Source organism: Actinia tenebrosa, unplaced genomic scaffold (assembly GCF_029948245.1).
Source record: "Actinia tenebrosa isolate PJP-AT-01 unplaced genomic scaffold, QUT_ActTen_1.0 PGA_scaffold0__85_contigs__length_37466705, whole genome shotgun sequence".
Lineage (NCBI taxonomy): Eukaryota > Metazoa > Cnidaria > Anthozoa > Actiniaria > Actiniidae > Actinia > Actinia tenebrosa.
This window is the reverse complement of record NW_028292569.1, coordinates 29,694,817-29,722,499: the sequence shown is the minus strand read 5'-3', so window position 1 is coordinate 29,722,499 and position 27,683 is coordinate 29,694,817. Positions and strand designations below refer to the sequence as shown.

At 37.7% G+C, this 27,683-nt stretch overlaps 3 protein-coding genes and 1 non-coding gene across 4 annotated transcripts; 2 read left to right on the top strand and 2 right to left on the bottom strand.

Moving 5' to 3' along the window:
* Positions 1-405: 405 nt before the first annotated feature.
* LOC116305412 (dimethylglycine dehydrogenase, mitochondrial) lies at positions 406-12,260 on the top strand. The gene is made up of 14 exons (XM_031715306.2): positions 406-536; positions 2,069-2,225; positions 2,651-2,749; positions 3,561-3,750; positions 4,231-4,410; positions 4,926-5,151; positions 5,617-5,855; positions 6,526-6,737; positions 7,427-7,815; positions 8,148-8,365; positions 9,079-9,236; positions 9,658-9,717; positions 10,306-10,440; positions 11,406-12,260. The coding sequence occupies exons 1-14, from the start codon at positions 409-411 to the stop codon at positions 11,622-11,624; spliced, it is 2,610 nt and encodes an 869-aa protein (XP_031571166.1). The 5' UTR covers positions 406-408; the 3' UTR covers positions 11,625-12,260.
* A 1,076-nt stretch (positions 12,261-13,336) lies between these two features.
* On the bottom strand, positions 13,337-16,411 carry LOC116305413 (uncharacterized). The gene is made up of 4 exons (XM_031715307.2): positions 16,092-16,411; positions 15,375-15,527; positions 14,940-14,986; positions 13,337-14,663 (listed from the first exon to the last, which is right to left on the bottom strand). The coding sequence occupies exons 1-4, from the start codon at positions 16,298-16,300 to the stop codon at positions 13,918-13,920; spliced, it is 1,155 nt and encodes a 384-aa protein (XP_031571167.1). The 5' UTR covers positions 16,301-16,411; the 3' UTR covers positions 13,337-13,917.
* Positions 16,412-16,880: 469 nt separating this feature from the next.
* LOC116305415 (fanconi-associated nuclease 1) lies at positions 16,881-27,589 on the top strand. The gene is made up of 12 exons (XM_089039543.1): positions 16,881-18,476; positions 19,309-19,516; positions 19,842-19,979; positions 20,951-21,191; positions 21,673-21,903; positions 22,693-22,878; positions 23,314-23,568; positions 24,473-24,568; positions 25,315-25,413; positions 25,734-25,862; positions 26,253-26,358; positions 27,156-27,589. The coding sequence occupies exons 1-12, from the start codon at positions 17,156-17,158 to the stop codon at positions 27,188-27,190; spliced, it is 3,045 nt and encodes a 1,014-aa protein (XP_088895669.1). The 5' UTR covers positions 16,881-17,155; the 3' UTR covers positions 27,191-27,589.
* Trnaa-ggc (transfer RNA alanine (anticodon GGC)) lies at positions 20,176-20,248 on the bottom strand. The gene has a single exon. It is a non-coding gene; the product is annotated as a tRNA-Ala (tRNA).
* Positions 27,590-27,683: the final 94 nt, after the last annotated feature.

Here is a 27,683-nt window from a genome sequence, read left to right as displayed (position 1 = left end):
TTTTAAGACTGGTTTGCCACAGGTGTGTGTAATGAAATAGAGAGAATAAGAGAAAAATATCAAATGAAATTTGATATCAAGAATATCAAATGGTATTTTTCTCTTATTCTCTCAAAAATAAACTAGTTATTCCAAACGTCTGCCCATCATTTAAATGCCGATTGACTTATTCATTGATCTGCTAGTTTAGAAAGTATTCAAGATCGACTTATTTATTGATCTCCTAGTTTATAGAGCACTCAAGGCCAAGTAGGCTCAGATTTCAGCCTACATAATCAGCTGAGAAAGCGAGAAAAGATTTTTAAATCTAAAATGTTGATCAACAAGTCAAACCGGAAATACAAGTTTCCCGCACTATGATTTACTGTCTCGTGATTGGATAAAACCTTTAGAACAAGGTAGGGAAACATGGCGGCCATGCTAAGAACAAGGACGATTTTGGGGTGTTTGCCCCGTTTATTTAGTAATAACGCTGGCTTAAGATCTCCAGCAGCAGTTACAAGCCTTCATTTTCAATCAAGAAAGTCTTCAACAAGGTAATCGTAATTATTTTGAAGCGTAGATTGTAAATTTTTTGATCCATGCACGTGTCATTTTTGGTTGTGTTCGGTGATGCAGATCATGTATCAACGATCTTTGCTCAGTTGCTCTTTGTGCTTTTGATCTGTACTTTTCAGCTATTTTAGTTGCAGATTTTATAGCTTTTATATCTGTGTGCTGCCTGCAAAATTACAACTTTGAATAGATACTTTATAACCCTTTAGGGCTGGTTCACACTTCAACATAAGCATTTCATAAGCATAAGAAACATAGTACTATTGTAATTCTTATTATAAGCATAAGTATAAGAAAATGGAAAAGTTTCCATCCCTTATACTTATGCTTTGTGCAGCCAGGTTCCCACTTTTGTTTTTTACTTAGCTAATTCTTATGCTTATGTTAAAGTGGTCAAAATGACCGGCAAGGCAATGATTTGACAGGACAAGTTCCAGTTCTGACCGGACATGTTTGTCCGATGTTTGGTCATTATTTTATTTGTTGATAGCTTTCACATGTATCATTATGCAGACGTAAGCTCAAGCTTGTAGTAATAAGAGTTTTTTAACCAAATATTAAAAGTCTTTGAAAGGTCGTAAAGGGAAAGTACAGTTTTTTCTGTAATTATTACGGTTTCTCTCAGTAAATAAAGTGTCTGTCCAAAAGTGGGATATATACTTTGTGAATACAGATTGAGACTAGAGACTAATAGGCACTGCAGGGGAATCGGGCAATAGACTAGTATCAATCCAATAAATCTGCAGGCATTGATAAGTAGATACATAGGAACAATTTGATAAATGACAGTAGTATGTTGCCAAATAGACCTTATTCAAGTGCAATGTTTTCCAATTACAGACCATGTGTCATTCCCAAGAGTATCATTTCTTTGCACGATGAATACGCTCTATCAAAATATGGCAACCAATTTGAATAACTAATGTTCTGCACTTAATAGTGACTAACTAGCCTCATGTTCAAATTTAGGGCTTAAAATAACAGATGGCCATGCACCAGTCATGATCGCAGACAAATTTAGTTTTTTTTTGGTCATATCTCTTTTCTTTCTCAACATTACTGGTTAAAATGACTGGCAAGATAAAGATTTGACTGGTCAAGTCCCAATACTGGCTGGAAATTGTCTGACATCTGGACATTATTTTAAGCTTTGACATGGAAATATAATGTGTAAAAGCATTTTCACATGCCATTCACTAGTCAGTCCAAAACAATAGTTATTCTAAGTCTGTTGGCAGCTATATTTTGATTCTTTGTATGCTTTCAAATTAAACAAGAAATCTTTTTCTCTTAAGGGCATGTATGCTGTGTGTAAACAATGGAAAAACATTGCAACTGTTGTCTCGATAGGAGCATAGCAATGAAACAATGTCAATGAAATAAACCTTAGAGCATATAGCTATGATTCCTGTGTAGCTTTACAAACCCTAATGTTGTTTTGATTGACAGCAGTCTATTGCAATTAAATTGTCAATGCAATAATTATCTGATATCTTGAATACTTTTTGTAAAGACCCCTCAACAAAAAGCTTAAAGAGGATGCTGAGGTCGTCGTCATTGGAGGTGGTTGCTTGGGTACCAGTATTGCCTATCACTTAGCCAAACGAGGTTTACCAGATGTAGTACTGCTGGAGAAGTCTGAATTGACTGCAGGCTCAACATGGCATGCGGTAAGCAAGATAGTTAGACAGTATATAGGTTATTGCATCATTAGAAGATGCAAAATATGCAGTCCATCTAAAGTCAGACATACCAGGGTTGATTTTCAGCCTCGTAGTCTAGAGGCTAATGACATGAATTGTATGGCTATTGTGAACAATCCGCACCGTACAGATCCTGATTGGACTTTGAAAACCAGCCGCTCATTTTTAAATGGCCAGTAGTAAAGAAGGATTAGGATGTGGGCCTGCTGTGACAATATTATTTATTATTCCGAATTTGTAATAAATAAATTTTATAACAAATTTTCTTTAAATAGAGTGTCTTGCCCTTTCAAATTTTCAGCTCGTAAATCTCTCATTCAGCTATGCGTAATTTTTATGTAACTGACCCACAGTAGTAAAGCATAGTAAAAAAATCTTTTTTTTAATTACAGGCTGGGCTTACGACTTACTTTAACACAGGAATCAACACGAAGCATATTCATTACTATAGCATTAAACTATTCCAAGAACTAGAGGCTGAGACAGGACAGGTACAGTAAAAGATCAAAATCTTTACTTCAAGAAAATATGTCTTCTTTGCTGCATGGTTCAGGGCAAGAAAAGGGTCGGGTATGATGAGGGAGGGTTGAGACTTAGGGTGGGGTATGACTGAGGGAGGAGTATGGTGGGTGGTAACTGAAGGGAGGGGTATGACTGAGGGAGGATTGTGACTGAAGGGAGGGGTTTGTCTTAGGGTGGGGTGTGATGAGGGAGGGGTGGGACTTAGGGTGGGGTATGACTGAGGGAGCAGTATGGTGGGTGGTGACTGAAGGGAGGGGTGTGACTGAGGGAGGGTTGTGACTGAAGGGAGGGGTTTGTCTTAGGGTGGGGTGTGATGAGGGAGGGGTGGGACTGAGAGTGGGACTTGGAGTGGGGTGTGACTGAGGGAGAGTTGTGAAGGAAATAGGGTCTTAGATGGGACTAAGGTATAAAATCAAAGACAATTCTTTACTGTATTTGGGAAATTTGTGGTGGTAATGCACCATCTCTCAACGATGCAACCCAAGGTATGCGAGTAGAGTTGTTTGTTGGTTCTCTCCTGTGTTTAGAGAGTTTTTCTTCAGTTTTCCTCCCTTCATAAAATCATCTTCTAAGTGCTAATTCAATCTGTTGTTGAAAGCTTAAACCTACCTGAGCCTCTGGATCAGAAGACTGAGCAATGATACACTCCACAAGTTTATTAGCTTTTAGCTATTTTGTGCAACCCTTGTATAAAGGCTTCTATCTATCTATCTACTCCCTGCAATTGATGTGGAAAAATTAACCTTTTTTTAAATATTTCTTTATTTGTTGAATCGTTAGGCAGTTGGATTCCATACCCCTGGGAGTCTTAGACTTTGTACTACACCAGAGCGCATGGATGAAGCTCGTTATCAGATGGCTCGGCAGGGATGGCATAAGGCACCACAGTGGTTGGTTACTCCTGATGAAATACACGAGATGATCCCATTTATGAATATGGATGGAATTTTGGGAGGGTTATTTAATCCAGGTTCGTTTAAAAAATAATAATATATAACTGTAAGATTATCATTTAGTTAATACTCCAGTTTTGAATTTCCTGTTGCTCATGGCTAACCTCAATTTTGTGTAAACTACTCGAAAGCTTCATGTGCCCCAGCAAACATAGATTCATGTAATGTGTAGTCCAGAAATTATCCATACCCACCCCCCAGAGGAATGAGGAATATTTAAAATTTCCGAAGAGTGGGGAGAGGGGGGATCACAGAAAGAACAAAAATTACAGGATTTGTATGGAAGAAAATTGGAATTTCCAGGGATAGAGGGGGGTTCGTCTTTAAAAAAATTCCTTCGTGAGGGGGTATGGATAATTTTTGGAACTACAAAATTTCTAAGTTGTTGAAGTTGTGCATTCTTCACTACACAGATTCAAAATTTAATCTCCCAACAATGTGCATTTAGTAGATTGTAAAACATTTAATGAAAACATGATTTGTTTGTCGTTATCAAGGTGATGGGCACATTGACCCATATTCTCTGACTCAAGCCTATGCTATCGGCGCAAGAATGTATGGAGCAGAAATCTACATGCCTGCTCCTGTCTCTGCCCTCAACTTTAGGTCTGATGGCTTGTGGGATGTACACACAGAACATGGCGTTATCAAGGCCAAGCATTTAGTAAATGCAGCAGGTACTGTGTGTGTGCAGCATAATTATTATGTACTCATTATCTTTTTAGCATTACCTATCATCCTTTTAATCTGAGATACTAAACATGGTGCATTTTGGTCTAGCTTGGGTATAAATATTACAAAATATAAAGTGGTTTCAAGGCAAACAATAATCAGAAAATATTGTCCTTGGGGAATTAAACTTTCTTGTCATGTAGGCATTAGCATACACAATGCAAATCCCCTTTCATGGTTAGATAATGGCCTTCATTTGGGTAGGAAAAAATATTAAGTCAACCTTCAAGAGTACAGCTGTACGCTATTATGCTTTATGGTTGCGTTGCTAGTCAATTAACCAGGCTTTAAAGATGGCAGCTGTTAAACCACTCTATTAGTTAACCTTTAGACAACAGTTGAGCGTTGTGTGCATAGAGCATGTATATATAATTGTAGTAGTAGTGTGTGTGAGTGAAAAGTGTCCTCCATTACTGCTAATAAAGAGGTTTTTCCCCCTTTTATCTTTTCTGTTCTTCAGGTTTTTGGGCAAGAGAGATTGGTGTTATGGTAGGTAGTGAGTTGCCGGTAACTCCCATTCACCATCAGTACATGGTGACATCAACCATACCAGAGGTGGCTGCTATGAAAGAGGAAATACCTGTTGTGCGGGATTTGGAAAGCTCATATTACCTCAGAAGAGAGAGGGGTGGACTTCTGACGGGACCATATGAACACATGGATAAAATGAAGATACAAGAAGACTGGTAGGCAGCTGGATGGAAGGAGAAGGGGAGGAGAGGGAAAAAAGGGTGGTAGGGATGGGATAGAAAATGGATGGAAAGCAAAATAATTAGTGGGATAAAGAGTGGTTGATTAGATGGATGGTTGAAAAAAGGAAAAAAATGCAAAGAGAAGGAAGAAAATAGGGAATTTAAAGCATCTGTTGGCATAGGCATGTATGGAGGATGAGTGAAGAGGAAAAATGGATGGGATGGCAATTGAATAGAAAAAAGAAAGAAATATTGGTTGAATAATAAATTTGTGTGGTGAACTGCACTTATGGGAAAAGAGGGAACAGAAGCCCCAATACTGGCAAATTTGACTAAATTGTGACCAATGTAACAATGTAACAAATCTGATAATCACCATTGCTATAACATTGCACAATCTGCTGTGCCATTGCTAGACAGAAAGGACATTTCAAAAAATGACTCTGCTTATTCCTTTAGGTGGGATGGAGTACCTCCGGCCTTTGGTAAAGAACTCTATGAAAGTGACCTTGATCGGCTCACAGAGAATATTGAAGGAGCAATGAAGCGTTTTCCGTTGCTAGAGACAGCTGATATAGCAAGTGTAGTTGCTGGTCCTATTACATACTCCCCTGATGTGTTACCCATGTTAGGACCAGACATTGAGGTGCCGAACATGTGGATGGCTATTGGGACTGGATATGGTGTCATTCATTCAGGTGCGTTAGAAAGATTATTCAGTCTGATACTTCTGGGAGGGAGTTAAGTTAGCTAAGTAGGAAGGATTGTAGCTGAAGAAGGAAATGAATAGATGGTTGAACTGACTGGTGGGTGCATGGATAGATGGATGTATAGGCAGTTAAGTGATAGTTGGATGGGTGGGCAGGAAAAATGGTTGAATGGATGGATAGATGGTTGTGCCTATGGGTAGATGATTGGCTGCATGGATGGCTGTGGTAGATAGGTGGAAGTAAAGACAGAAGTATGAATGGAAGTATGGATGTAAGTATGAATAGCTGGATGGACGTATGAGTGGATGGATGAGTGGATGGCTGGCTGGCTGGATGGATGGATGGATGGATGGATGGATGGATGGCTGGCTAGATGGCTGGAGTGCTGGCTGGCTGGATGGATTGATGGATGAATGGATGTATGAGTGGATGGATGATTCGGTGGATGGAAGGATCATAGGATAGAAGGATGGGAGGATAGATGATATGTTACCTTGATGGATGGATGGCTCAATTGAGATACTAACAATGAATTAGGATAGAGCAAGTTATTTAGAAGAGAATCCCTCACAATCAGGGGAGGGGGCTGTTGACACTTAGTAGAAACTCAAATATCATGTTATTAAATATTGATTATGTAAGTACTATGTTTCATCAGGTGGCTGTGGTAAGTATCTTGCTGACTGGATAATTGATGGAGAACCAGGCTATGATCTTAATGAGTTAGACCCTGGTCGCTATGGAAAATGGACAACCAGAGAGTATGTTCTTACCAAGGCACGTGAGTCATATGGGCTGAATAACCAATGTACTATACCAAAGTTGGAAAGATTCCGTGGGCGGCCAATGAGGACTAGTGGAGTATATGAGGTAGAGATTCATATCGACTGTGTTTCACTTTCTTTACTTTATAGATTTCATATTTTCTCATTTCTTTGAAATAATACACTTTTTCCCCCTTCAGCTTCCACTCATCCATTTATTGATCATCATTTATCCATTCGTATATGAGGACGTGTTATATGCTTTAGTTATATAGGTGGATCGAAAGTGCATATAGGTGGTTCGAAAAGACCTGGACCTGGTTCGAAAAGACCTGGATCGAAAAGACTTTGGTTTGAAAAGACCGGTTACCGTATATGAGGGTTCAAAGAAAATCATCTGTGTCCACTTACTTTTTCCCCCCCCCTAGATTTCATATTTTCTGATTTCCTTAAAATATTACCTTTTTTTCCATTGCCCTTTTTCTCATCCATTTATCCTTTCCCATTCCATCAGATACACCACACCTTTAATCCTATCCTATTACATATGACCCATTCATTCATTCTGTCCATATAGCCATTTATCGCATCCTGTTCAATTTGTTCTTTCATCCATAACTGGGGGGGGGGGGGGGGGGGGCATAAAAAACAAACAAACAAAACAAAAAATTGAGTCAAAAAAACACACGAAAAAAATGTGTTTTTGGAACATTTGACCATTACAAAACAAAAAACAAACAAATTATAAATAAAAGGTGTTTTTGGAATGTGCATGCATTATTTATTTTATTTCAGAAAACACTTGAAAGAGGAGCAGAAATGGGTTTCCATGCTGGATGGGAACAGCCTAACTGGTTTGCCTTGCCTGGAGATGATGCTGGGTACAAGCCAAGCTTCAGACGCACAAACTGGTTTGAGCCTGTTGGGCGTGAGGTCAACCTTGTCCTTAATAATGTTGGGGTCATTGATGTCTCTACATTTGGGAAATTTCATGTAACTGGGAAAGATGCTACACGGTTTTTGGATATCATGTTTGCTAACACTCTTCCAAAGGTTGGCTCGACCAATATCAGTCACATGTTGACGCCAAGTGGGCGTGTATACTCAGAAATGACTGTATCAACTATCGCTCCTGACCACTTCTTCCTTCTGACGGGAAGTGGATCTGAATTCCATGATCTTAGGTAAGATTCTGTTATATAAAATAATTGGGATACTACACGCTCTATGATTGGTCGAAAACCATGTTTGATGAGAGATCCGCTACGCATCGTGGTTTCCTACGCTCCTCTCGTGTTTTCTCAACATCCCGCGTGTTTTGATCAGAGTATCAAACACGGAAACCTGTTTTTGATCTGTTAAATCAAAATTATGGCTTTCCATCTATCCTTCCACCTATTCATTCACCAACTCACCTAACCACCTAACCCACCGATTTCTATACTTATCAACCCATCCATTCATCTATTTGTTCGTTATTAAATTTTATAATATTGATAGCGATATATCTATGTAGGTGGCTTAAGGAACATGCTCGCAAAGGTGGATATGATGTCACATTCAACAACGTAACAGATGAAATTGATGCCTTGGGTGTGGCTGGGCCCATGGCTCGTGACGTCTTGTCCAAGATTACTTCAGAGGACCTGAGCCATGAGAAATTTAAATTCCTGATGCATAAGGAGATAGAAATTGGAGGTGTTATGGCCAGAGCATTCCGCATATCTTTTACTGGTTAGCAAAGCACTCTTACTATATACACCTACTTGCAAGAAGGTTGTCATACGAAAATAGGACATTAGTGATTTAGTGGGATAGGAAATATATTAAAAAACAAAAGAAAATCACTGAAGGTGAACTTTTTCTTTTGTCTTTTAATGTATTCCTTTCTCACTAAATTAATAATGTTCTATTCTTCTATGACAACCGTCATGCAAGTAGGTGTAAATAGCTGTTTAGTAATTGACTGAATTGATTATCCCAATGCTACTTCAAGAGAACAATAGGACCACTCCGCTCTAATAAAGTGCCTCGCAGCCCACATTCCATTGTTTTCACTGCTTTTTCAGAGTTGCCAATTCACATTCATCATAAAATAGCCAGAATGTCAACTCATTTTTTTTATTGCATATCCCTCCCCACTCCAATTCACAGTCATCATCATTTTGGAGAAGGCTAATCACATCACCGGTATAGCAGAAATGTCAACTCATTATGTTCTTTATGGAACCCCCCTCCCCCGTGAAAGCCTAATTTTAACCTTAATTTAAATGTTAATTAATTTCAATTAATACAATCTCAGCTTTATGGGTTTTTCGGGGACTAACTTTATTGAAATAAATAAAATGGCTTGACAGTGTTTAAAGTGAAATTCAGTGCTATAAGACAACTTAGCTTGTTATTACATCAACTTACATTTGTGTGATTTTCCCCATGGTTCTCGATAGGTGAACTAGGATGGGAATTGTACTGCAAAAAAGAGGATACATTGCAGTTGTACAATGCCATCATGGAAGCAGGCAAAGAATATGGTATTGGAGACTTTGGAACATTTGCAATGACAACATTAAGATTGGAAAAAGGCTTCAGGTCGTGGGGCCTGGAGGTGAGTCTATCACCCATAGGGGTGAGGTGGGTGGTGGGGGGAGGAGGATGGAGGTGTTTTAAACTACTGAGCATTGATGCAATTTTAAACTCATGTTATAAAAAAGGTGATAGAGTATTAAGCTTGGGCATCCAGACTCTTAATTTTAGACCCTGACATTCCCTAGAGTATTATTATTTTATTTAATAGTAATAACATATAGTAGTTTGTGCATTTAAAGATCTCAATGCACTTACGAGAGTTAAAAAATAGGAATCAAATTCTGGTTGCACAAGATGAAAAAATATGACATATTTCTATAAAAATATCAACTCAAACGAGAAATTCCCATTCTCAACAGATTATAACGTAATTTTATTACAAATGGGAAAACATGAATAATTTATGATCAACCAGTTTATTGTTTTACATTTATTTCCAGATGAATTTGGACTGCACTCCTCTGGAGGCTGGACTAGACTTTTTTATCAAGTTTAATAAGGTAGAAAATTAATTCACACCACGAAAAATCCATAAATTAAAGTAAGGTTCATCTTGATGCAATTATTGTAATATTACAATAATAACTAACTGTGGAACCTGACTTTGATCAGTTTTTTAAGTATTTCAGGCTCCCCTGCAGCATCACCACCATTTCATTGCTACGCGGCCACCCCAGACAAAAATCACAACGTGCACTTTGCAATCAACTGCCGTCAATCAAACATATTGACGTCATTTACACGCGTGTGTGATTCAAAAGGCACCAAAACTTGTCGATTGTTTACAAGTATTATGAGCCATACTCTTTGGGCCTATCCAGGCCAATCCAAACGCGGCAGTCTATTGCAAAGTGCACGTTGTGATTTTTGTCTGGGGTGGCCGCGTAGCAATGCAAATGGTGGTAAGTAGTACGTAAGATATTGTATCATTAATTAATTTTTTTATCTTATTGTATGGTGCAAATAAATATTTTGTTGTTGTCCTAGTCACTGGCTATTAATTAGGTGTGATGACCCTAAGAAGGTCTAAGAAAATTGACCTGGCACAAACCTTGTGTTAATTTATTTAACTATTTGTGTCATTACAGGAAGCCAGTTTTATTGGAAAAGAAGCACTCCTGAAGCATAAAGAAGCAGGCATCAAGAAAAAGCTATGTTTCCTGACAGTAGACACAACTGATGTTGATCCAGAAGGAAACGAAACCATTTGGTTTGGTGGAAAGGTAAATTTAGTTTTACAGGAGCATTGCACTCCAATTAGCACATGCACAGTTTATTATTGGGCACTAATCTATTGTGTGGAAGGTCTAGCCATGTAGGTTTGAACCCAATGAGCACTCAGGGTCTTAAAATTTTTGAGTAGAAGATGCTGCCTTTACTTCAAAACAAATATCCAAATGGTTAAACCTTTGCTGTAGCTCAAATACCATGTGGAATGGCAGCCCCCTCTGGCTGAGAAACGTAAGGGGGCCAAATGTTTATCAGTGCTAAATAGGCCTCTTACAATAGATTGACACGTGATTGTTACTGGATGGCAAAAAATGGACTTCCTTTATTTAAAGATATTTTTGCTGGATTACTAATGTGGCATCCAAAACCTTTTCAAAAATACTTTTTTTCCCTTATAAGATACTTTCGATTTCAAGATGAGAAGCAATTTAAAGTTTGTTTGCCGTCCAGCAGAGCCTTTCCCAAGGGACCTTGAGCTGAATTGATTCGTTATCAAAGTGATATATCAGCACGTGACTGTTTGTTGCAAAAGGCCTATTGGTAACTGACATGAATGTCACCCTCTCTAAATAAATAAAGACAAAAAATGATGTGAAATCATACAATTTAGCCTCTTGACAAAATAGATGGTGGACAACAATCAAGGTGTTGCCATGACATTCAGTGACACATAACATGATAGCTTTGCGTTTTTCAAAAATTACAGGGAAACTCTTTCATTGATATCCACCAAAACCTGTTTTGTTGTGACGGCAAATATTGTATGTATGGCATGTAGTTTTAGCTTAGTCAAGACATGTACCTCAATCATAATTTCTGGCTAAACATTACTGGTCAAAATAACAGGCAAGGCAAAGATTTCCAATGTCCAGTCGTTTAAGCCCTGATGATTCAAAGAAATATTTTGTAATGTGAAAATAATAGCAAAAAGTAAACCCCATCATTGTTAACTTTGTAGGTTGTTGGCAACACCACCACTGGAACTTACAGTTACACTCTCGAGAAAAGCATTACTTTTGCTTACCTACCTCTAGAACTAACAGAAGTTGGTTCTCGTGTCGAGATTGAAATCCTTGGGCAAAAGTTCCCAGGAGTTGTGGTCAAGGAGCCATTATTTGACACAGAGCCTGTCAGAACACGGAAGGCACTGAAAGCAGCTAAAGCTTCCAAAGCATGAATTACATAGTAATATATATTTTTAGATATGGTAGTATGGAAATGCTATTATAATTACGATATCTGAAACAAGTGAAACTAAGAAAAGAGATACATTACATTGGCAATTGAGTCAAGGGCGGATCCAGGGGGAGGGTCGCGACCCCCCTGTCATTCCTGATGTCAAATGGGCTTCCTGTGGTAAAAATGCGACTGGGATTCCTTTGCCCACAACATTTACCACTGAGACCCCCCCTTCAAAAAAACCCTGGATCCGCCGTTGTTGAGATGTAACCATAGGTAGAGACTATTTCCATAGAGTAGTTTTCATTAACCCGTGAAATACACTTCAGCATATTAAGCGCTACCTCATGATAACTCTATAATAAACTATCGACCTTTTTTTGTGACTAGTTATATATACTCTAATTAGTACACTTTGTTTGATAGGTTAATAAAAACCACTTAATCATAATTTTAACTAACATACAAACTTTAGTTCTTTTCTATTTCCAATTTGAAAAAACCTTTGTTTAGATCATGTCATAAAAATACCTTTTTTTAAATCGAAATTTTACAACAATGAACAACAACAACCACAACAACGGCAACAACAACAACATACCTAAAAAATAAATAAATTTCAATTGTGTTCTGACTTGTACTGTGTAGATTTAGAAGCCTGGTATTGTACTCTATCAGTCTACTATAGTCTCACTGCAGATGATTCAATAATAGCTAGTTTTATTTTAGAGAGTTGTCGAGAAGAAAGTTGTCTGTGTACGTTGTCTAGGAAATCTTGGGGGAATCAAGGGTGGGATAGCACACAATTACATTTAAAATATTGTTGCACATGTTAATGAATAGCAGATCTTGAATTATAGATGAGAATATGTGGACCGCGTAGCACTAATGAAATACAAGATATAGAAAATATAGATAAGTTATAGTGCTTGGGAACGAGGTAATTCCGGCCGATAGACCCTTGGAAATAAATTCGGTAAAATTAATTTCCGACCTCGCTGGGAATCGAGCCCACGACCTTTGCAATTGTACTACTGATGCTCTACCAGCTGAGCTATAGGTCAGACTGAGAGCAGGCCAGGGTGAACCCACGATTCCCAGCGAGGTCGGAAATTAATTTTTCCTAATTTATTTCCAAGGGTCTATCGCCGGGAATCACCTCATTCCCAAGCACTATAACTTATCTATATTAAGGTTGTGGGTTCGATTCCCAGCGAGGTCGGAAATTAATTTTTCCGAACTTATTTCCAAGGGTCTATCACCCAGAATTACCTCGTTCCCAAGCACTATAACATATCTATATTTTCTATATCTTGAATTATAGATGTGAATTGTTTTTCAATGGATCAATTTCCAAGCAACAAAACACCTTATGGTTCTAGAATGGGAAAGCAAAGCAAGCAGTTTATATAGTGTATTCAAAAAATAAAGTGAATAACAGATATAGGAGGAAAAAAGAATGAAATAGACTTTCTGAATACATAACATCAACTGAGTGCTATCTAGGTTCTGTCATTCTAAAAATGTTTTGCTTTTGCTTCGGAAATATGAAATGCAATCAAATAGTTCCGACTGATGGACAATAGCAAGCCAATCACCATTGCAGAAGTTTCCCCCGAATTAAAATCTTGTCCCTCAAACAACTAAACAGTACCTGTATATGATTTCCAAAGTACTTACTATTAATAAGTCAGAGTCAATTTTTTTTAATTTTTTTATTTTCACAGGACTATAAGCATTCCAAAACTTTTTACAATCAGATTTTCAAATTCTGAGATAATTTAGCTAATTTTTTTTATTTTATGAGAAAGCATTGGTAGCTAAGGTGAGTTGGAACCATGTATAATATAATTATAAGGCAGTTTGAACAATTAAAATCAAAACTGAATAATATACTGTATAAGTGTGAAGAACATGTAAGAACCCTAGGACTATCTGTCAGCTGAGCTGTGAACTCCCTGTGCAAAGCATGAGTGGACAAAATAACTGGCCGTAAGCATTTTTGGAGCTTGAAAGAATGAGGCAAATATGGTGGTAAAGTGAAATTGTTTTGATTCTTCCTTTCCAAAGTTCTGCTTTTTGTTGGCAAGTATATTTTAGTTTAGTCAAAAGAAAACAGAAAAATGAGTAAAAGTAGGGCTACAGTAGCCAAGGGATGAGGGCCGGCAGCAAAACAGCTAAGTGCGCTATGATTGGCTGAAACTAAACTCGCTGCTCAGCTGGATACCTATACATATGTGCTCTTTTTGCTGCAGGATAAAATGAAAGAATTTCTATAATAAATTGAAATTTTAACTTTCTGTACCACCACCATCGTGCAAATCTTTATTATTTGCCATCTCAGTGTTCGTGGCTTCTTCCTCACTTGATGGAGATGTACTCGCCCACCTCTCAGCATTTGTGTCAGACTCCTCTTCACGCTCATCATCTGTGTCGTCCTCTAAGCTTTCATCAGAACTACTTATCTCTGGTCTTAAAGCTGTTGTATAGTTAACCTTGCTACCACTGTTTTCTAAATTTAATGTATCCCTTTTTCCTGGATTAGTATCATTCTGCACACCCTGTGTGTCTTGATCTGTATTTTCTTCTGCACTGTTGTTATCATCAGAACTGTTTACCTGTTTCAGAACTGGGCTTTGTACTTCTTGGAACAAAGATTTATCATGATCAACCATTTGTTTCTCTTTTCTGGTGTCATCTGTTTCTTCTGCACAGTAGTTATCATCAGAACTGCTTAACTGCGGTCTAAGAACAGGCCTTTGTACTTCTTTTAGGTCCAAAGGTTTTTTAACTGTTTGTTTTTCTTTTCTGATATCATTTGTCTGTGGTCCTGAAGCACTCTCAGCGCCTGACGAGCTTGGGGTTTGTTGCTGGTAAACTGGGTTTTCATCTCTGCTGGTAGCATCATCAGATGTTGTGTTTTGGGGGTGATCACTTGATGGTGATTTTGGTTGCACTGTTTGGGGTTTTTCTTCTTTGTAGTCTTCATGGTCAGCTTCTATCTTTTTCTCTAACTTCTGGATATTTGCGGATGTAACTAGAATATAGAAATGGAAAAATAAATGGATGGATTGGAGGGATGAATGGATGGATGGATAAGCAAATTAAGAAATGAATGATTGAATGAATATTATGAATGATTTATTGAATAAATGAAAAAATATAAAAAATAAACAAAAAAGAAAATGAACAAATAAAAGAATAAAAAACAGAATGAAAGTATCAACGAAAATGAATGCAAGGGATGAATGAATGGATGAATTAATTAATGGGAAGAATGGTGAAACCAAAAGTATTAATCTCGATAACTTACCAGCAAAGGCATTGTCATACTGTCTTGCTAGCTTGGTCTTTAGGTTCCTGGAACAAACAAAAACATTTTGATAACTTATTAAACCATATTATTTTTGAAGTTGCACAAAGAAAGCATCCAGTACCTTTCCCTCCTCTTGCAAACTCCAGACACCGCTGCTGAGGAAATATCAGGGCTTAAAATAATGGCTGGTCAATTACCGGTCATGATTACCAGCAACATTAGTTAAATTAAAATAGCTTTGTCTAGTACCTTGTGTCGGGCTTTACATTGCTGAACAAAATGATCAGCAAGGTAAAAACTTAACTGGACAAGTTCCAATTCTGGTCGTACATTGCCTGATGACCAGCCAATATTTTATCCCTGAGTATTGATGTATGTTGGTACTGCACAATGTACTTGTCATCCAGATTGTGTACTTTATAATGTACATACCTTATTCTCCTGAAAATGATGTCCAAATCTTTTTTCATATCAACTATCATCCTGGTATGGCTTTGAAAATGAATGTTAAGCTGCTCATATCTTTCAAATGAATAACGATTGAAGTTGTTAAACTTGGTATTCATTTCTTGAAACCTCGTAAGCCTGGAAAAATTAGAGTACGTGAACAAAAGTGGTCTTCCACTTATCAGTCATAATGTTTTCCCAATTTCAGACCATGTGTCATTCTCTTGAAAATACGATTATTTATTTCAGTTTTGTATTGATATTTATGTGTCTTCTCATGTGCAATTGTAAAACAAATGAATTATACTCTAGGGGATATGACATGTGGTCTGAATTAAGGGAATTCCCAAGGGAAAGATATAAATGAGATTTCCAAAAGTAGTTTTACTCAATCAAGGGAGAGAATACATGTACTAGGTCTGTGTGGGGTAGATTTTACAACAAAGGGAAGGGATTATATAATACTCAAGGGAATGTGATGAAATCAAGCTATATCGTTATCATTATATAGATATATAATATATATTAACACTACATGATATAAGGAGGTTTTACACAAACCATGTTGTAATTTTCCCTCAACTAGTCCCCCCCCCCCCCCCCCCTCCCCCTATTAAAGCTATTAATTAAAAATAATTATAAAAATTGAATAAAAATATTGAATATATTGAATAAAAATCTTCTTTAAAAGAGAAAACTTACGTTTCCAGCTGTAGTTGTCCTATCTTTTCGATATCAGGCTTGGACATCATAGCACACATCGTATTACAAAACGAATCCGAAGCTACAAATGCTTCTTCTTCCTTGGGACGTTCATGCTTTGAAGTCTCGTGACTTGAACTGCAAGAAACTCGAGAAACTGGTAATTTTTCTCCTTCAGTTGATGCCCTAGGCTGTACTTCTTCCTTCATATCTAACGTCCTTGACCTTATCAATATAGTTTTTAATAACTTTTCAGTCTAAATTCTAGATAAATTGAAAATAATAAAGACGATTCTCTATTGTTCATCCGTCCGCCATGTTTTGTCTCTTTTTCATTTCTAGTTTGGGATTCCTGTGTTTTAAAAACACCCAGGGATCCCAACTAAAATAAAAATACAATAAACTAATATATATTGAAATTACTTTAAATAATAACAAAAGATTAAGCATAAATAATAAAACAATAATAACATAAAGTTATAAAATACTAATAGAATAATGAAAATCAATAGTGAAGCAATGAAAATAACAATAAAATGTTAATAAGAAATGAAATAAAATAAATACTACGATATTTATATGTGTTAGACTATATTACAAATTGAGTCTAAAATATCCAGAATTTAATGTGTACTAACTAGTAAATAGAGATCAAATAGTTAATAAATAAATAAATAAACTTAAACAAAACATCCGCGCAGGACTGGGCTGAGGTAAATACCGCTGAATAACAAGTATCAAGGTTGTCATTTAAATTTGGCGGGAACAAAAGTTAAGCAGATTAATCAAGAAGACAATTTAAGTTATCTTTAAAACCTAGAATTTTACAAAAACCCTCAATAGTTACCAGCGTATATTATTTAGTGTAGAATACTTCGGTGTGTGATGCATTGAGATGTTCTGCATGAATGAAGTACACTAAGTATCCCGCCTGGGTCGTTTTACGGCGGCTATGACCTCTGAGCCAACAACATTTTGATCTCAATGAGTTTTCGCTGGATATCTTATTTTTAACGGTCATTCAGTTAATCAGAAGTGTCAAATACAAGTTCTGATGTGCTGTTATGGATAGAAAATCAAAGTTGTCACTGAACAGGAAAATAACTTCGAATTATGTGGAAGAAAATGATGATGTCGAAAGTGATGGTGAGAAAGCTTCGAAGAGTCGTACTAACGTGGTCACCGTGAAGTCTAGCAAAGCAAATACCACAGCTGTATTCAAGTCTGGCACTAGGAACAGCAAAGATGTTTCAATAACTGAGTCAAAGTCAAAGGAAATTACTCCCCAAGTGAAGAGATCGCGAGAGAAAAACCACAACATATCTGGAATAGTTTCTCCAAAGAAACGCAACAGAACTATATTTGATTGTTGGGTGAATAACCCAAGAAAGTCGCTAGAACCAGCTAAAATCGTTCCCTGTCCAGCTTGTAAAACAGAGGTTTTATACGCTGACATTAATAGCCATCTGGATGGGTCTTGCAAGGGTGGTACGAATGAAGACATTGAATGCAAACGGACAGGAGAGCTTTCAGAAAATGTGCGAGAAAACAAACCATTTATACCTCCTAAAACTAAACAAAGAATTTCAAATACTATTGCACATAATAAGTCTAACACTGGTCCAATAAAATCTTTAGGAGAAATGAATATAAAAAATTCTATGACCGATATATTATCTGATCAAACAATCAAGCCAAGCCCAAGTAAATACTCAAGTCAGAACTTAATATCTTCAAACAAGAGCCCTGAAATTACTCCTATTGATGTTGATGAAGATGAAGAAGATATTTTGGAAGGATTAAATAATGAGCTTGCAAATCCTCTCCTATTAAGTGACCTAGAATCAGATGGCAAGGCAAGTGTTGAATGCCCAGAAAATTTATTGGAAATGAAATCTGCATTGAATAATGAATTGGAAAATGAAGAAATGGGGAATAAGAAAGCAAATATTTCAGATAATTATGAAAATGACATTTCTGATGATATGGAATTAGGTAAAGATTGTGCAAGCAGTGACTCTGAGTTCCTAAATGGTTGCACCCTGAAAGTTGCCGATGATACTGAATTGACAGAGGGAGAAAGCCTTGATATGATGGAGGAAAATAATGATGCTACAGTAAATCCAGAACAACTTTCAGATCCAAATTACTTAGCCAACTTCAAGCTTGTTCTTGACTCTGTGCTCTCAAACGAAGAGGACAGAAAGTTGTTCAATGATGCTGACCAAACAATCATCAAGCAGTTTCAGGAGTTTCAACCAGCAGCTCAAAAACTGTATATTCGATTGTTTCAGAGAAAACCTGGATGGTTTAGATGTTCAAAGTTGGTTTATTCAAAGATATCTGAGGATCTTACCCCAGTATTGGATACTCTAGTGCACTCAGGTGGGTGTGGGTAGTTTATCTGTTGTATTTGGGAGCAAGGGTGGCATAGCACTAGTGCATTCTTGCATTTGGGGTCTCAGGTTCAGTTAATGGACTCAACATTCAAGGTTTTCTCATCAGTCTCTCCATCCCCCCCTGTCCTCCTCCTCCCTCCTTAAAACTTTACACACTACATATTCCAATCCCAATTTATTGTGAGTTAGCTTTACCCTGACATTAATCAGCCCAGAAGTTATTTCAGGTCGTTGCAGGGTTCGATCTGTGAGCTAGCAGTAACCTAATTTTAATCAACCCAGAGGTCGTTGCAGGGTTCGATCTGTGAACTAGCAGTAACCTAATATTTTAATCAACCCAGAGGTTGTTGCAGGGTGCGATCTGTGAGCTAGCAGTAACCTAATATTTTAATCAACCCAGAGGTCATTGCAGGGTTCGATCTGTGAGCTAGCAGTAGCCTAATATTTTAATCAACCCAGAGGTCGTTGCAGGGTGCGATCTGTGAGCTAGCAGTAACCTAATATTTTAATCAACCCAGAGGTCGTTGCAGGGTTCGATCTGTGAGTTAGTCGTGCCCTGATTTTGATAAGGCCAGAGATTGCTTCAGGGTTTGATCTGTAAGTTACATATACCCTGACTTTGATGAGTGCAGAATATCGATAATGAATTGATTTCAAATAGGGAAATAATGATGGAAGGCTTTTTTTTTTTTTTTTTTTTTACACTGAGAGAGGTTTATTTTATTACTATTATCTTAAAATCCTACTACCATCCCTCCCTCTATAAAACCCATCATAGATAAGCTGCATTGAGTTATCCTATACTTTTTTGACTTTAGGATTTCTTGAAAATGAGGAAAAAATGACAAACTTGAAAGAGGCTCTGCAACTGTTGTCTGCTGTTGAACTTAAAGACCTTGCCAAAGCACTGCATGTTATTTTTAAATCAACTCAACAGAAAAAAGAATGTATTATAGAGTGTCTGATCAAGCATGGGGGGTCACAGAAAACCTTGTTTGGCAATGGATTTGCCTTGTTATTGAAAAGGTAATTTTATTTTGCTGTTACAATATTTTAATGTTTTCTTCCTTTTCTTTTCTTTTCTTTTCTTTTCTTTTCCTTTCATTTCCTTTCTTTTTATTTCTTTTCTTTTCTTCTTTTTCTTTTTCTTTTTCTTTTTCTTTTCCTTTTTCTTTTTCTTTTCCTTTTTCTTTTTCTTTTTCTTTTTCTTTTTCTTTTTCTTTTTTAAATTCCAAACACTCTCAATTCAAGTCCCCATTGGTGGTTGGGGACAATAGATAATACATCCATTATGGACAATAAGATATATAGTGATCTATTTTATTTTGAACTCTGTATCTATTTCACATAGAGCCAAAGAGGCACTTGGTGCATGTGTCCGTGTGTCATCAGACTGTAAATCTGTGTTCTCCAGGCTACTGTTGTTGTTTAGTATGAACATCATTCCTGAAGATGAGGAGAACAAATACAATGGACAATCACAGCAACTGTATGTGCAGTGTATATTCTACTTTGCTATCTGTAATTTTTAGTGGACTTAAACATTTTTTAAAATGTATTAAATAAAATAAATGTGAATATTGAATGGGTAGAACTGTGGTGAAATAATGATAGATGTGTTGATCATCACAATGAATGAGCGATCTAAGCGAATGCTGTAAAGAAAGACTTGAAAATATTATTTCAAGCTTCAATGGGAATCGAACCCATGACCTCCGTGATGCCGGTGCGATGCTCTACCAACTGAGCTATGAAGCCAATCCTGTTGGTGAGCGGTCATTTTTGTTGGGTTCATCAAGCCACTATATGTAATAACATTATTGCGTTATTACAAGTCTTTCTTTACAGCGTTCGCTTAGATCGCTCATTCACTGTGATGATCAACACATCTATCATAAAATAAATGATGCATCAACTTTAGAGGATGGCACTTGACACTAATTCAACTGATAAACTTGTGGTCCTCTTTGAGCGTCTCTGCATGTAGTTTATTAATATGGTCATCTGAGCCACCAGATGGTTCAACCATTTGCAGATGTAATAACAAAGGCAGCACCTTCTCCTTAGTTATTTCAAGATCCTGAGTGTTGGTCAGGCCAGGACTTGAGCCATGACCTCGTGACAAGAGACCGATGCTCTTGCCAATGAGCTAACTAGTTGGCAGTTATGACAGTATAACATCATCACCATCACAACTATGCACCACCACATCACAAATAATCATTCATCATTATCATCATCAATTATTATCATTAGTATCACCATCATCACTATCAGAGCTGACATAAGTTAGATAACTCAATGGGCTATAAATACATCAACATACATGTATTTAAATAAAGTTTATCATCATCGTCATCATTATCATCATCATCATCAACTGTAACTAGGGTTACCCCACCCCACCCCAAGGACCCCCAAAATGGGTTGTCATATTAACTGAAGATAAATTTTTACCAGGTCAACCATTATGCTAGTCAACATGGGAAAACTTGTGTATCCACAATACAGTATCATCAGGCAAGAACCAATCTTTAAGGACAGAGATCACATGATCAAGTTCACAGAGGCATACCAAGAGAAACATGATATGTTTATCGCTCTTGAAGAAAAAGGAGATTTGAATGCTGCATATAGCTTCTACCCCAAGGCTGCAAAATGCTTCAAAGATATTTTGTCTACTCTTAAAAAGAAATCTAAGGTAAGAGAAGCATGGGGGGGGGGGGATTGTGTGCAGTAATGCTCCTCCTCTCACAAACGTCCTTTGTTGGTTTTTCTTTGGGTTTCATTTTTCCACAAAAATCAACTTCTAAATTTCATTTAGATTTGGCATTGAGGGCTTTTTGTTCAACGTAAAATATAATTACAGGGTTATTTCATGTCATGTGCACAAGTATTCAGATATTTTTGAAAATGGATTTTTTAAATTCCGTTTTCAAAAAAAATCTAGGTCACACGTAGCATTTTTGAATCTCTTTCACAAAGTAATCCAATTTCCAAAAACTCATTTCCAAGTACAATCCGGAAAAAGGAAAAAAAATTCGGATAAGTGTGGACATGCCATTCAACTAGACTCTTTCATATGACTTCGGTTCAGCCAGAGCTTAATGGAAATTCACCTCCAATTTTGGCTTAATATACCTCATTTCATTAATTTTTATATTTTGTTTTACATTTCTCAGACTTTCTCTTCGAGTCTTCCTGTTCATCTACGATGCTTCACTGCTGAATGGGCTTACACCAAGATGTGTTTCCTTGGCGTGGAAGTGCTACAGAAAAAGAGACAGTACGAAGAAGCAGTTGGCCAACTAGAACTTCTTCTAAAGCAGGATACGTATTGCGCTGACTGTCGGGGGCTGTGGTGGGAGAGACTTGCTTTGAACGTACACCAACATTTAAAACAACCTGACAAGGTAAGGAGCTTATAAGAGTTACTAAAGGTTGAAATAGTTAAAGAAATAGTTGAAGAAGAAAGGAATAATACTCATGAGCATAACACACGTTAGACATTAACATCACCATCCATTTAGTTTATCATGTTCTATTGTTAATTATAAAATAACTCTCATAAATCTGGCATTCTGATTGGTTAGGAGCACATGCTTTATGAGAACACACAGCACACACGCGCCCTTTGCATTTTGTAATGAAAGAAATCTGAAAACTTGCTTGCTGTGCTGTGTGAATTTATAAAGCACTTGAAGATTGACAAAGCATTCGAGAAGTGTCGAGAAGCACTCCACTGCACGTCGTGGTTCTCCTAACACTTCCCTCGTGTTCTACCTATCCTCGCGTGCTTTATAACTGCACACAGCACGCGCGCGCGTTTTCTATTTCTTCACTTTTAATTAATTTATCAATGCTAAAGGAATTCCTCATACTTTGAAATGAAAAGCACGGTAAATCTTGATTAATATTGCCAAGGATTTAATAATATTAAGCAAAGCAATCCTCTTTAGCTTGGGTGTGATGTTTTCCCAATTCAGACCACGTGTCATTCTCTAGAGTATCGTTTCTTTGTTTAACGGTTGCGCATGGGAAGAGACATGAATATGGATACAACTCAAACAAAGGATTTTATTCTCAAGGGAATAACACGTGGTTTGAAATGGGAAAACATTATGTCCAAGGTAAAGAGTTCTATTCGGGAGGCATCCTATCAGAGCTTTCTCAGTCTTACTCCAATTTTTTTTTTATTTTAGGCTTTACAAATCATACGTCAAGGTTTGGAAGATAGTCATGTTCGGTTTGGCCGTCGCTTGGCTCTTGTTCAGCGCGCCAAGAAGATTTTGTCGTCAGCTTCATTTAACAAGAAGAAGAAGAATATAGAGGAAAATGTTTGTGACATCGATAATGCACTCCTTGTTGAACCACGCCCTGCTGAAAGTGTAAGAAAACTAAGGGAGTTTTCTTTGTTAAAAGTGCTTTAAGGAAGGGGGGGGGGGGTGGTTATCACGTTATTTTTTTTAGTCTCCCATCCCCCCTCCTCTCTCTCTCTCTTTTTGACCTGATGTTTGTTTCGTGGCGGATGAAGTCTTTCAAATAAACCACTCAATATTCTTAGGGTGCAATAACACGTTCATATGACGTAGTCTTTATATCGGCTTTTTACAGCGCGACGTACAAAATTAGTAGGACCGGCGATAAAATATTCTCATACTTTTATGCTTTTGTACGTCAAACTGATGTTTCGATGCGAAACTGCCTGTTTTTACCAAATAAGGCATGTAAAATAAAGCTTGTTTGACAGCAAAAAGCCAGTGCATAAAAGTATGCAATCGAAAGACAGATTATTTAATCTATCACGTCCTGTCTCCCGTCAGATAACAATCAGTGGTAAAAGATCAGCTGAACTTGGTAAATTCATATCCCACGAGGTGACTAAAACAGGACTCATCAAAGAAGACAGCATGACATGTCTTGGTGTGGAGGATTTTGCGTTATTTCATTACAGACAGCAGGGATATGATGAAGGTATTCACGGAGAAACATCAACCTTCACTACACTTTATGGTCTTTTCTTTTGGGATGTTTTATTTCTAGATGGGATTCCTGATGTCTTCAGAGGCAAGTTTCAGGTAGGTCGACAAAGAGAGCGTTTTTTTAGTCAGATCCTTGTAATGGTGTTGAAGATGATGTTTGTGGTTTTGGTGATAAATGCCGCTGCTTATGATGGAAGATGATGGTGATGCTGTTGTTGCTGCTGCTGCCAGTGACGGATGGTGTTGATGCTGTTGTTGCTGCTGCTGCCAGTGACGGATGGTGTTGATGCTGTTGTTGCTCCTGCTGCCAATGACGGATGGTGTTGATGCTGTTGTTGCTGCTGCTGCTGCCAATGACGGATGGCGGTGATGCTGTTGTTGATGCTGCTGCTAATGACGAATAGTGGTGATGCTGTTGTTGCTGCTGCTGCTGCTACCAATGACGGATGGTGGTGATGGTGGTATTGGTGGTGATGCTGCTACTGCCGATGATGGATGACGGAAATGATTTGATGGTGGTTATGAAGTTGATGATAGATGATGATAATGATAATGATGGATGATACTAATGGAAATGATATGATAGTCGTGAAGCTGATAATGGATGTTGATGATGATGATGGTAATGGTGATGGTGATGGTGATGGTGATGGTGATGGTGATGGTGATGGTGATGGTGATGGTGATGGTGATGGTGATGGTGGTGGTGATGGTGATAGTGATAGTGATGATAATGTTGATGATGATGATGATGGTGATGGTGATGGTGGTGGTGATGGTGGTGGTGATGGTGATAGTGATAGTGATGATAATGTTGATGATGATGGTGGATGATGATAATGGTGATGATATGATGATGAAGCTAGTGGCCGTGGTGTTGATACCTATGAAAATACTTGTGTGAATGATTGATATTGATTAAGATGATTATAATGAGAATGATGATAATTATCGAGAACGATAATGACGTAGATGTTAATCGGTAAATTGTACATTTTAGACAGCTCCTCTAGATATCAATTATGATACCTTCTACCCCAAGAGGAAACAAGTAATCGAACAACGGCTACAAGAAATAGAAAACAGCTCTACGGAGGTACATATTATTTTAGCTTAGTGCAGTTTTCGTATGACTGTGAAAAGTTCACGGCACGAACACGGTCGTGACACAGCAAGAGATACGCCAGACCAATCACATTGCACGAGAATTTACTCTCCATCCAATCAAATACCCGGAACACGGCATAAACACGGCGCAGACACGGTCACGCCAAGGTCAAGGCAATGCAAGACCAATCATATTGCGCGTAAAAAAACCGCTTACGGCACTGAGCTTTTCACAGTCATACGAAAACTGCTCTAAAAAAAACTTCAAATTACCGTTATAAGTAAAATTTTTGGAAGTAGACATTCAGATGAAAATTTAAGTGTAGAGAGCGACGTTTCGTTTTCGATCAGACGCCATTATCAAGCGAGTGATCAAAATATCAGGCAAAAATCACAAACTTAATGGCAATAAATTAACATAATGCTAAGCAAAGAGTTTTGCCCTTAGGGAGATTAAATGTTGATAGTCGGTCTTCTGTCTCTAATGTAGAACATTTTATACAACAAGCAATCAAACTTACTCTGACACTTTCTTTAGATAACAAAGTTCTTATTAATGTCTTTAGGTGCAATATCGTGTGCCTTTCTATAGTGTTTACCGATGCTTGAAGACATGATTTTAATGATAACGTGTTTTTTTAATATATATCACCAATGTGACTGTTCTGGCAATCGGTATGTTTAAGTCAATTGTAGCTAGCTTAACAACTATTCTACTACTTTTATATGATACAGGATCTAATAAAGATGCTTGAAAAATCTTGGGTCGAACATGAGGGGCATATATGCTCTGGTGTCAACTGGGAAAGGTTTGAGGACATACAACAAGCAAAGGTAACATCTCCTATCCTTCCTTCCTTCCTCCCTTCCATCCTTCCTTCCTTCCTTCCTTCCTTCCTTCCTTCCTTCCTTCCTTCCTTCCTTCCTTCCTTCCTTCCTTCCTTCCTTCCTTCCTTCCTTTCCTTCCATCCATCCATCCATCCATACATACATAGATCCATCCGTCCGTCCGTCCGTCCGTCCATCCTCCTTTCCACCTTTCCACCCTTTCATTGCCATTTCTATTCAGTGAATTCATATTTTTTACGTGTGTAGTTGTGTGTAAAAATAATTAAAATCCCATGATCTTTCTTCATTGTTCTATTTCTATTTAGCAATTTGTATCGTGTATTGGAGGTAAAGTCTTGTCTGGTGTATTTAAACATTTCGCTGAAGACATGCGTCATTGGCATTCTGGGATGCCTGATTTGGTTGTCTGGAATTCCAGCAATCTGCAATACAGGGTGAGTTGATGATATTAACTACAACTGTATCCATTGATCCATACATTTTTCATATCCCATTCTATTCCATCCCATCTCATCCATTCTTCCATTTGTCCATCATATGATCATCTATCCATCCATCCATCTGTCATGTCCCATCCCAATTCATCCACCCACTCATCCATCCGTCCATTCATCCATATCCATCCATTATATTCTATCTCGTCCCATCCACCCATCCCATCCTCAACCATCCCATCTATCCACTTCTTCTCTACCTCCCTTTTTCTCCCTCCTTTCCTCCTTCGAGCTCCCTCCACCACCCCCCCTCCCCCCCCCCACACCCTCTCCCCTTCCAACAGAAGCGGGATAGTGAGTAAAATGTTTAATACAAAATTTAATATCTAGATTGTTGAGGTCAAGGGACCTAGAGATCGCTTGTCGACGAAGCAACAAATATGGTTGGATGAATTGGCTTCGTTTGGCGCCACAGTCGAAGTCTGTTATGTGACTGGTACGTTAGTAAAGCCTGTAGGTAAACGGTTTATAGTGTGTTGCATGACTTTATGTCATTTTTAATGGATCCTTTCGCAATGCTCCAGTTTCGAATTCTCTGTTGCTCAGGGCTAGTCTTGATTTTGTGCAGAATATTCATGTGTTCCAGTGGCTATATATTGTGAACATTAATCTACAACGTACGGTAAGGAGTCGGTAAGTTGCAATGAAGGACCGAAGACCGAAGGTATTCGTATTTTTGAAGTTGTGCATTCTTCACTTTACTGTTGGTATTTGTGAATATTTAGAAATTGATTCGAGGTTAACCCTGAGTAAATGAGTCTGGCATCAAAAAAACACAGCGGTAATTTGGAACTAGCCTGCACAGCCGGCGTTCTTGTGATGGGTTTGAGAAAGAATCGGCTTTTTGGGGTTCCTGTTTCGACTACGTGCCCGCGAGAAAAATGGGACCTAGCTTTTTTGCTCGGTTTCATATTCTCGCTCGTTCCAAATGTCCAAAGTTCCCCCAAAACCCCGGTTTTTCCCCAAACCCACAAGAACGCCTGCTTTGCAGGCTAATTTGGAACTCTAAAGTAGTCTTTTCGCTTGAGTCACCGGCCAAGACACATTGGTTCCAGGCCAAGGATGGACTTGATGTGTTCATACATTTACTGCATTTTATCAAGTCCGACCTCGCCTAAGAACCATTGTTTCGTGGTCACTCAATCAAATTCGGTAAAGTTCCATTGGGAAAATCCCTAAACCATTTTAAAATGATTATTGATAATTCTATTTCATTGTTTCATTAATTTTCAGATGTTGGTGGCAAGAAACTTCCGAAGGCGCAGTAAAACATGTCAGCGGATTATCATACAATGCATGCGTATGGTCAGTGATAATTGTTAATATTATGACAAAATTGATATGAAGTCCATGTTTTTTATATAATTACGCATATCTATGTTTATACTTGTCTTTTGTGTGTACAAAGTTTTTAAAAATATATATTGACTCATTATTTATGTATAATATACGTTCTCCTTCTTTGAGGTAATTTGGGTACAAAGTCGTACAATTATTCTTTTTTAAAGCGGCTTAAGACTTGCCTTTAAACCTTGTAAAACGGTTTTCAGTACGACTGACAACTCGTGTAACAAAGTAAAAGCCGAGCGATCTCTAGTCTTTACAACAAAACTTATGTATGAAAACGCTCTGTTTTTTCAATGACTAAAGATATGTTACTGAGTGCATTTTCTGAATTAATGGTCTACTTGTTGTGTACTCAAAGTTCGATTAGTTCTGCATTCTCTTCTTTTTCTGTCCGTGTAATACATGCATCGCCCT